Here is an 11,716-nt window from a genome sequence, read left to right on the forward strand (position 1 = left end):
GTAGTTTGCACCTTGCTGAAAATTAAGTAAATTCGTAGCTTTTTTTTCTTTTTCTGGAATTCATTTTGTAAACGAGCTTTTAACGAGCTCGAGCCAAGCTTAAGCTCGTTTAGGCTCAGTTAGACAAAACGAGTCGAGCCCGAGCATATGTATTACTTTACGAGCCGATCTCAAGCTCTTTATTTGTGGCTCGAAACGAGCCGAGCTCGAGCTCGAGCCATACAAATTTTAAGCGAGCCGAGCTTGAGCTTGGTCAGGCTCGGGCTCGGCTCGGCTCGTTTGCACCCCTAGTTCCAGGCTCCAACCATTCCCAGACTTTGCATTTTGGTCCCTCATTATTGAAAAAAGTAACAAATTGGTTAAAGAAAGAAGATTAAACCAAAAAGTAAAAACATTTGATTTACCATGGAGTTAGGGCATAATCTGATTTTTTTTCCTGGATTGTCTTTAGTTTGTGAAGTTTGTACGTAAGATGGTAACCCACAATAACACAGATTTTCTGGTTGAAATTCAGCATTTCGTTTGGAAGAGATAGAAGAAGAACAAGAAGCATCCATGTCAATCTAGGGCACAATTGATGAGAATGACGCATACTCCAGCTTTATAAAACAAGTGTATGCCACGTAATATCTACATAAGCAGCATTTCGTTTGGAAGAGATAGAAGAAGAACAAGAAGCATCCATGTCAATCTAGGGCACAATTGATGAGAATGACGCATACTCCAGCTTTATAAAACAAGTGTATGCCACGTAATATCTACATAAGCAGTAACCTTCAACAACCAGTCGCAAGGGTTTTGGCGAGCAAGAATATTAAGTTAAATGGTATAATAATAATAAAAAAAATAAGGTACAAAATGGATACAATTCAGAACACTTTATTAACCCAGTCATTTCCCCCCTTTAACCTGATAAAACCTTACGCTTCAAAGTTAAACACAGTGTTTTACACTTAGGACTCCATCAACGCCTCTGGCGTCTGCCCCTCACGTCGACTCCTCCCCTACTCGCCACCGTATACCATCGCCTACCCTGTGAAGCCACCGGCCGGAGACCTTCGCACCCCACAGGTACAGGTTCGAAACTTTTCCCTTTTTTTTGCTTTCGTTCTTCCTTTTTTTTTTTTTTTGCTTTCTTTTGAAATCAACAATATTGATACCAATTTCAAGGTTATCAATGTCGTTCGTGATGACGCCTTTTGCTTATTTTGGTTGTTCGTTTACAGAACTCGTGTTTCTTGCTCATGTTTCTAATTGTTTGTTGTTTGGGTTCATCGATTGATGTCAATAATCCATGTTCGTCTAGATTTCTCAGATTATGAAGTGTCTTGATTTGTTTAGTCTTATGGCTTGGATTTCTTAGGAACCAAAGTTTTGATTATGAAAAAAGCTGTCAAAGTTAACAGAAGGATAGAAATCAGATGCTTAAAATAGCCAAAAGATTAGAAATCAGATTGCAAGCAAGTTATTTGATCATTTACTTTCTTTATATGCATGTTTTCACTGATGAATTACATCTTTCAACTTTTAACTTTTGAATTTTGATGTTGGTTACTTTGGAATGGACAATAGATGCATGCTTTCTGTTAGGTGGGTTGTTTTTGAATGTTAAGATGTAAAAAGAAGCCTTTTTTTGGTCATTTTTTTTGCCCAACACTAAAAAGTGTTTATCAGCTTATAGCTTATCAAAACACTTTTTAAAAACTTACTCCATTTTGCACCACTATACTATAAGCTAATAAGCGATATCATTTTAAATAAACTTAGTGAAAGCTTCCCTTCTAACATCCAAATACATCTCCTGCTTCAGGGTGGACGATAATTATATTGACAAAACCAGTTGTTGTTGAGGATGATGATTCCGGAAGGAGAGGAAGGTGGTGGGTTTTCTGAACTAAAGGGGTACTGCTTGGAACTGCTGGGACTCCTCAGAAACCCTAACAACAACAACAAAGGCAGCATCTCTCATCTTCTTCACTTCATACGGCGTTCTCCTCCTCATGCCCTCCAGCCTTTCTTGGAGTATGTTTTGATTTCTACTTCTGCTGTGTTTTTTCAGTCCTTGATTATTTCTCTTTAAAACCATTAATTTTTGAATCTCATATAAAGTTTACGTTACATAAATCTTATGCCATTAAGGTGAACAGGAGTTTCCTTTCATATTTATAATATCACTGGTTATTTTTTACTCAAATAACTGTTGATTTCCCAAGTACACTCACTGGTTGTGTGTAAGATTCATACAGTAACAGTTTCTGTTATCTTTTCAGCTATACTTTGCTTCCCCTGCTGCTTCTGTTGGAAGCTGCAGTAAACTGCAGATCTCCATTCGCATTAAACGACAAGTTAAAAGAAAAGTCTCCTAAAATAAGTGATGTCGTGGCAGAAGACGCGCTTCAGTGTTTGGAGGAGCTTCTAATCAAGTGTCATCTAGGATCCGTGGAACAGGTGTCATGAAGTTTAACCTTCTGCTTGGGTTTTCTTATTCCACTACATACCTCAAGAAATTTTGCTCAAGTATACTTGTATTGTTTTTGCAGATGGTTGTAGTATTGAAAAATTTGACAAATGCAGCGTTGCTCTCACCATCTGAGGCATCCGAGGAGTTTCGTGAAGGAGTTATTAGGTGTTTTAAGGCAATGCTTCTTGGTTCATGTTTGTGCTCCAACAAGTCTTGCAATTGCAACCAAATAAATGTCCTGCCTCTGCCTTTGCTTTTAGAGAAAAGATCATTCATGGAAGCAAACCCCAAGGAATGTTTACTTGCATTCCTTCGTTCTCAGTCTGCAATTGTCACTGTTGGACATTGGCTGTCACTTTTATTGAAAGTAGGTGCCTATATTTCTTCTGTTGCCAATTTATAGATTTGAAACTTAATGTTGGATGTTTTTGCATAGGCTGCAGATGCTGAGGCAGGGCGTGGCCATGTAGGCAGTTCTAAGCTTCGTGTAGAAGCCTTCATGACTCTTCGCATTCTTGTTGCTAAGGTAGGTAAGTTATAAGCAAGCACAAGATTTTGTTTGGTTGGCTAATTGTATTCCAAATAATACGAATCTTTTCAAGAAGAAAACAATCATACTGAAAAGAAGCTTGTCAAGGCTATTGTTACCTATATATTCATACACCAAATGCTTCTTTGAAAACACACAATAAATACCCTAACAAGTTCAGAACATTTCGCCAATAATTTGGTCTGTAACTGTGAGAGCCAACTTCCCTTACAGTAATTCAATATTTATCTATACTAAGAATCATTGAAGCTAGATTTGAATTTGGATAACTACCTACAATTAAAGATTGAATATATGCTTTGCAGGTTGGAACAGCTGATGAACTAGCTTTCTTTTTACCTGGCGTTGTTAGCCAAATTGGAAAAGTTCTGCATGTCTCAAAAACAGTGATTTCTGGGGCTGCTGGAAGTATGGAAGCTATGGACCAAGCACTCAGAGGTTTGACCGAGTTTCTCATCATAGTTCTTCAAGACGATGCAAATTTATCAAGTCTTGTTGATGATGACATTGACATAACTACGAATAAGTCTTCACTATCATTTCTAGAGGAGCTTCGCCGTTTTCCTGGGAAAAAGCAAGATCAGGGTCAAATTGTAGCAATAAAGTCAACAACCCAAGAGGTGACAATCAATAGTAATACTAATAATACTCCTTCACAATCTGGCTTCAAACATACTAAATCTTTGTATGTGGAACGTACAAAAGATTGGATTGCTACAACTTCTTCTCATGTGAATAAATTATTGTCCTCAGCATTTCCACACGTAAGTTCAGATATGACTATTTAATGGCTTGGTTGTCAACTTCTTTCAAAATGTTTGACTTCATATATATATATTTATGTTATTTTTAGTTATGTGTTCATCCAGCCAAGAAGGTCAGACTTGGGACCATGGCTGCTATACAGGGACTCTTGTCAACATGCAGTCGCACACTGAAGGGCAGCAGGCTAATGCTTCTGGTGAGATTAAAAAATCATTATCATTATCATTATTATTATTATTATTAGTTTTTATCTATGTATGTGTAGTTCTCAAATATCTAATTGTAAAATGCAGGAATGCTTATGTGCTTTAGTTTCTGATGAAGATGAAGAGGTGTCATCAGCTGCACAGATGTTTCTTGGAAATTTATTCTCATCAAGTGGGAAGCATCACATTGAACGTGATCTTGTTGATATATTTAACAGGTTCTTCCTTGCTCTATTTTGTTTCAATAATATAAATAATTTATCTCAAGAAATGTAATAATGACATATAACATAACAGGCTCTTTGAAAAGCTTCCGGAGGTGATGATTGGAGGGGAGCAGTCCCATTCACATTGCCAAAAATTGCTTGTATTGATTTACTATTCCGGTCCCCAACTTGTTAGAGATCATCTTCTCCAATCTCCTGTACGTTTAACATCTTTTATAAATAAATCAAGCCTTTATGACATGACTAATGACTTAAGCCCCATTTTTTTTTTCTTTTTCTTTTTTCACATTAACTGTTGTATGGGTAAATGATGTCTAAGTGTTGCATACGGTAAATCGGTTTCTCTTTTCAACTGAATGAAGTGTCTGGATGTTAATTAATGACAGATTTATCTTTCTACTTAAAATAATATTGAATGACAAATGAATTTGTATTTAGAAGCTGTTATAACTTATAATAAAACTTATTGATCACTATAGTATAAATAATGATACAAATATGGTTGGTTTTAATTATTTAAACTGATCATAATATTAATAATATATAAACCATAGCATATTTGGGTTTGAGCATTTTCAGAATCAAAGTGAAGTGATTCTTAAAAAATTACTTGATAATCTTTGATCGATCTAGCAGAAGGATTTGATCATTCTTCAAGTTATCACTGCGAAGCCATTCCATAGCTTTGATTATCCTTTAAGTTATTAAGCTTTGAAGCATAGCATACCCATTAATAAAAACTCAGATTTGTAAATACAAAACTAAAAATATCTCAAATATAAAGACATTAAATGTATTTTACAAGTATTGTATCTTTTTAAACCTTCTATTAATATATACATGGTAGAAGTATTTAAACAGACACAATTCATCAAATTGTTTATTATTATTTTTTTTCAAAAGAAATAAAATGCTAGTTGTGAATGATGATGATGATATAATATATATTATAGGTGACAGCTGCTCGGTTCTTTGATACCCTCACCCTTTGTTTGAGCCAGAATTCGGTATTTTCTGGCTCTTTGGACAAGCTGCTTTTAGAGAGATCATCATCATCAACATCATCATCATCATCATCATCATCATCATCATCAGTTGGGTACTTGCGGTCTATAACTGAGATGAAAGCTACCAGTTTCTTTTCAAATGAGAAAAAGGAGTCTAATTATGAAGATATCAATAACTCTTTCAAGATACAAAATGAATATGATCTTCCACGTATGCCCCCTTGGTTTTCTTCTTCGGGCACTCAGAGACAACTTTACCATGCACTCGCAGGGATCCTAAGACTTGCTAGCTTCTCTCTTATTGCAGGTTATCCTTCACATACTTTTCTTCTCTTACAACTTGTTTCTGGCTGGCTTTTAAAATCTATTTGACTTTATTCTTTCTTTTTTCCTCCTGACTCCTCTCTCTCTCACACCAAAATTGTTTGTTGTAGAATATAAATTACTTGATCTGTTCTAGACATACATCATTACCCATTCAGCCACTTCACCCATATAATGGGGAAAAAAGAAACAGCCACAGCTCCTTAAACTAAACATATTCTTTTTTTTTTTTCAGGTTCTCAAAGTGGGGGGAACTTATCGATTATCAAAGATATTCCACTGAGCTACTTGCGTAAATTGATTGCTGATGTTCGAAACAAGGAATACATAAAAGAGAGCTGGGAGTGTTGGTATAAAAGGCCTAATTCAGGGAAGCTAGTAAGACAAGCTACTACTGCTGTATGCATCTTGAACGAGATGATGTTTGGTTTATCAGACGAAGCTATTCATAATTTGAAAACAAAGTTCCACAAATCTAGCAGCTCAGAGAGTTTAAAAGATGATGTGGGTGGTTGGAATGTTTCTCTTACAAAGGATACAAGGAGTCAGTTAATCGAGTGCATCGGTTCTATTTTGCATGAGTATCTATCTCCTGAAATATGGAATCTTCCATTACAGCAATCTGATGTTAATGTGCACTTTTTTCATGATAATGCAATGCTGCACCAGGTACAACAAGGCTGTTTCATATTGACTTAACGGGCTTAATGATTTAAGCACTTAAGCCTGACAGCTATGTATTGTATGATTCTTTCTTTTTGACTTATTCGTTAAGCCGACAAGCCTGCCTCAATGTGTAGAGACACTAAACCTTTACCTATTAGTATTTACCTTTTTTTAGTCCAAATTTTGTGTTTTGCACTTTGCTCAAAGTCGTCCCTTTGGTTTTATTTTGTTGCGTATTTGGTCCCTGTGTTGTTAAACTTAACAGCTCATCTCTTAGATTTTCTAAAATGAACATTGTGCTCTTGTGTCTTTCATCCACACAGGACTTAATAAGAAACAACCCCTAATAAGTAGGTTGTCCTTTCATCACCATATTTCATCTAAGTCATGATGTATGATTGTAACAGGTTATAATTGATGGGATAGGCATATTTGATATGTGCCTTAAGAGTGATTTTGTTTCAAGTGGGTTTCTTCATTCGTCTCTTTATGTGTTACTGGAGAATCTCATCTGTTCAAACTTCCAAGTCAGGCGCGCATCGGATGCTGTCTTACATGTGATTTCAGCTACATCTGGCTATCCAACGGTAACAGCAGCCTCAACTTGAATTTATTTGAATGAGTTTGAGTTTCCATGACCAACTTTTTTTTATTTTTTTTTTGTAGGTTGGGCACTTGGTTTTGGCAAATTCAGACTATGTAATCGACTCCATATGCAGGCAGCTTCGTCATCTGGATCTTAATCCTCATGTTCCAAGTGTTCTTGCTGCCATTCTGTCCTACATAGGTGTGGCCCACAAAATCTTACCCTTGATGGAGGAGCCAGTATGTTTACCCTCAAATGTTTTGTTTATTATGATGTCATCATCCATCTTTCTTTCTTTCTTTCTTGTGTTTAACTTAACAATAACATGACAAATTTCCACAGATGCGTTCTATTTCAAAGGAACTTGAGATTCTTGGCAGACATCACCACCCTCAGCTTACCATCTCCTTCTTGAGGGTAATAAGCATTGTAAAACATTCTGTTATCATGTTGGAATGGAATCAGTCATTCAAATATCATGCTACAATTGCAAAAGTTTAAATGACATATCAAAAATTCTTATCTTTGAATAACCTGAATACAAATACGTAATACAAACAGTAAAAAAAGTTTATATGTATCATTACATTCCATCAAGTGATGAAAAATATACCCTTCTACTCTATGGAATAGAAACCATTCCTATATTGCAAATGGAAGCAAACAGCATATTTTCATTCTGAATGCTGGATGCAACTGCATAAACACTAGGCTATTTATTCTGTTGAAATGTGCAAGTAAGTTATATATGTTTATTTAATAATGAAAATGAAAATTACTACTGTATAGGCGGTGGCAGAAATTGGAAAGGCTTCAAAGCTTGAGGCTTGTTCACTGCCCTGTGAAGCAGAGATATATAAGAAGGACCAATGGGAGGAGATCTTTTTCAAATTGAAGGACTCCAAAAGCTACAGACAAACTGTCGGCTCTATTTCTAGTTCATGTATCACAGCTGCTACTCCTCTGCTTACTTCCATCAAGCAAACAGCATGTTTGGTAGCCTTGGAGATAGTCGAGGTAAAAGTAAAATCATTAATCATTTCTTTTTAGTTTGTTTTCACTTGCAAAATATTAAAAAATATGTTTCCAGGATGGAATCATTGCACTTGCTGGAGTGGAAGAATCATATAGGCATGAGATGAAAACCAGAGAGCTCCTTACAGAAGCTTTACAATCAAATTCACTTCATGATCTTGCAGATACTCTTGAGGCAGAAAACGATGATGTAACTCAAGAAAACAGATTACTCCCAGCAATGAATAAAATCTGGCCCTTCCTGATTGCCTGTATACGAAATGGGAACCCACTGGTAAGTTGTATGTTCTTTTCTTGCAACAAACCAGACACTTACTTGTCAGCATCTGATTGGCTGGTATTTGGTGATAATACATACAGACGACCAGAAGGTGTGCTGGTGTGATTAGTAGAGTGGTGCAAATCTGTGGAGGCGATTTCTTTTCACGGCGATTCCATACCGATGGGCCCCACTTATGGAAACTTTTAAGTGCATCCCCATTTGAGAAAAAGCCCATGAATTTTAAATCTAAAGAATCAAGACTTGTACAACTTCCATACAGAAGGGGTGATGATGATGATGATGATGATCCAAGGGCTGAGATTTCAGATTTGAAGGTCCAGGTGGCGGTGCTGGAGATGATAGCTGAGATATCCAGGAACAGAAAGAGTGCTTCGGCATTGGAATCTGTGATTAAGAAGGTGAGTGGGGTTGTGGTGGGGATTGCATGTAGTGGTGTTGTTGGGCTTCTTGATGCATCTGTGAATGCTCTTAGAGGACTTGCCTCCATTGATTCTGATCTTATTTGGCTCCTTTTGGCTGACGTTTATTACTCTAAAAAGAGGGAAATATTTTCACCACCTGTTCCTGTAGCTGCAGATTTACCAGAGGTTTTGCCACCACCTTTGTCTTCCAAGTCCTATCTTTATGTTCAATATGGTGGCCAGAGCTATGGTTTTCACATTGATTTTTCTGCTGTAGAATTTGTTTTTAAGAAATTGTACTCGTAAGATTTCAGCATCTTTTCAGTTGTTTAAAAGTATTATCCCATGTAAATAACAACTAATTGATACATAGATAGAGGTTATAACAAAATTGATAGCCAATAGTTTTTTAGTTTACTTTTTTTTTTTTGGTTTTTGTATTTAGTAAGCTAGTAAATTCTAGAAAAAATTGCAAAAGTGATCCGGATGGTCTTGTTTTCTTTTGATATGCTTCAAACCTTTTCAAAATTGTAGATATGTCTTGATTTGCTGTTTTGACAAAAACTAAAAACATTATTTTAAATTTTTTTTAATGAATGGCCCTTTAGCTTTACATTTTTTTCCTTATGAAACTTTTTCCTTGAGATGGCTCTTATGGAACAAATCTTGTACACAAATGGTCTTTACTATGAATTTCCGTTAGATGAATTGTTAAGTTGAAAGTATTTTGGATAAGAACTATTTCTATCATTTTTTAAACTTGTTTAAGGATTAGTTGAAAGACAATTTGAAATATTATAATGTTACTCTTGCATTTTTTTCTTTTTATATTTTCAGCTATTTTTTTTTCATAACTTTGTTAGTATATATTTTTTTAAATATATAAATGTTTTTGTTATCTAGACTTTATCTAAAATATTGAAACTTCAATACATAATTAAATATTTTTATTTTCTATTTTTTATCTAAAAACATTTGAAGCATAACATCATTTTATTACTTTTTATTTTTACATGATGTTTATTTATCTTATACAAATATATTTATTTTTATGAAAAAAAATATGATGTGTTATTATAAATAAATATGTTATTATAGAAATAATAGTATGTTGTTAATTTATTTTAAGAATATAAGTATATGCTTGTGAGTTAAAGATAGAAATATGTTTCGGTTTTGATTTCATAATATAAATACAGTAAAATTTTGATATTTAATTTTAAAAAATTATTTAGTTTAATCAAATTTTAAATATATTCCTTAATAAGACAAACTTTTCAAAGCAAAATTAAAAAAACGTCTGTTAGTTAATAGTTAACTTTGCTGCTACACATGCTAAAATAATTATCCATATGAATAATATGACGTTAAATTCCGTTTAATTCATTTTATTTAATGGAGAATAAATTTTTTAACGAAATTAATGTCATATTATTTTCGTTTAATTCCATTTAATATGTCATTTATTTTGTTTAATTCATTTTATATAAATATATAAACTATTTATATTTTCTATTAAATAAAATGAGTTAAATGGAATAAATGTCATATTATTCATATGGTTAGTTATCTTAACACTTGTAGCAACATAGTTAAGTATTAGATAATATGCATTTTTTTATTTTGCTTTGAAAACTTTATGTCTTATTAACGAATATACTCAAAATTTGATAAACTAAATAATTTTTTAAAATTAAATATCTAAATTTTATATTGAAACAATATAAAATTTAATTTATTTATATTATGAAATAAAAACCGAAATAAATTCTAATTTTCAACTCAAAACCACATACTTTTATTTTTAAAATAAAATAGAACATACTATTATTTCTATAATAATGTGTTTTTTATAACAACACATCATGTTTTTTTTTACATAAAAATAAATATATTTGTATAAGATAAATGAAGATATAAATCTTAAAAATTAAAAATTAAAAAGTAATAAAATGATGTTTTTACACTTCAAATTTTTTTAGATAAAAAATAGAAAACAAAAATATTTAATTATGTATTGTAGTTTAAATGTTTTAGATAAAATCTAGACAACAAAATTATATATATATATATATATATATATATATATATATATATATATATATATATATATATATATATATATATATATATATATATATATATATATATATATATATATAACAAAGATATGAAAAAAGAGGGCCGAAAATGTAAAATAAAGAAAGTGAGAGACTAAAATTGTAATATTTCAAATGCTCATTATGTAAAGTTTCACAAATGGTTCTTAAGCAAGTTTCACAAAATGACAGAGATAGTCCTTATCCAAAATTCTTTCAACTTAACGGATCAATCTAACGGACATCCACGATAAGGACCATTTGTGTGCAAGATTTGCTCCGTAGAGACCATCTAAGGGAATTTTTTTTCGTAAGGACCATTTGTGAAATTTTTTCTTAAATTTATTTAACACAAAATAGACAATATTTAAAGATGTTATAAAAAGACACACGTTTATACCCAAATATCCAAATATAGTATCCATATACAGTTAACAACCTCTTTTATATTTTGAGGAAAGTGAAGTTTGATGAATAATGAGGATTTTGAAGGATTTTTGTAGAATTGAGGATGAATTTTATGGATTTTCAAATGTTCCACGTGATGTTATATTTTTTAGACTGACGAGTATGAGTTGGTGTTATAATACCAAAAAATTACCAATAATTTTCATGTCATCATTTTTTTGAATGTTTTTTTTCATATTTAATAATTATAAATATAAATTATATAACATTAGAAACATTATATTTAAATTGAAAAAAGACATTACAAGCCGAAAAAATACATAATCTTTTTCTTCCTTAAATACTCTATTCATCATCATTGTTACTGTTATGGGTGAAAATTCTGACTGAAATTATGTTGGATTCAAAGTAGCATGCCATCCAAGATCTTGACCAACATCATGATCAATATTCTAGAGATTATTAATCCACACGTTTGCTCTTTATTTGTTTATTTGTAACACCCGTAGATCCGGGCTAATCAATTTAGAGATAATAGGGGTTGAAAATGACTTTTTGACAAAAGAGTATTTAGAATAAATAATCTTAACCAAGTTGTAGAATATGTCTCAAGGGTTCCGTACATAGAAAGAACGTCGAAATCCGAGTTATAACGAAGAAGTTATGGCCCGTCGAAGTTTTACGGCAAAACCGACACG

General features: G+C 32.9%; 1 protein-coding gene across 1 annotated transcript; it reads left to right on the forward strand.

Annotated features, from left to right (window-relative positions):
- The first annotated feature begins 903 nt into the window (after positions 1 to 903).
- LOC145061448 (ARM repeat superfamily protein) lies at positions 904 to 8,927 on the forward strand. Its single transcript, XM_079008923.1, has 17 exons — positions 904 to 1,071; positions 1,811 to 2,022; positions 2,271 to 2,448; positions 2,541 to 2,828; positions 2,898 to 2,987; positions 3,317 to 3,775; positions 3,865 to 3,972; positions 4,070 to 4,200; positions 4,280 to 4,406; positions 5,163 to 5,523; positions 5,776 to 6,209; positions 6,614 to 6,793; positions 6,873 to 7,031; positions 7,135 to 7,209; positions 7,582 to 7,809; positions 7,883 to 8,101; positions 8,188 to 8,927. Exons 2-17 carry the CDS (start codon positions 1,853 to 1,855, stop codon positions 8,815 to 8,817), a joined length of 3,837 nt encoding a protein of 1,278 aa, XP_078865049.1. The 5' UTR covers positions 904 to 1,071; positions 1,811 to 1,852; the 3' UTR covers positions 8,818 to 8,927.
- The last annotated feature ends 2,789 nt before the right edge of the window (positions 8,928 to 11,716 follow it).

The sequence above is a fragment of the Lactuca serriola genome, chromosome 7, assembly GCF_051521515.1.
Source record: "Lactuca serriola cultivar US96UC23 chromosome 7, Lser_US96UC23_V15, whole genome shotgun sequence".
In the NCBI taxonomy this organism is placed as follows: domain Eukaryota; kingdom Viridiplantae; phylum Streptophyta; class Magnoliopsida; order Asterales; family Asteraceae; genus Lactuca; species Lactuca serriola.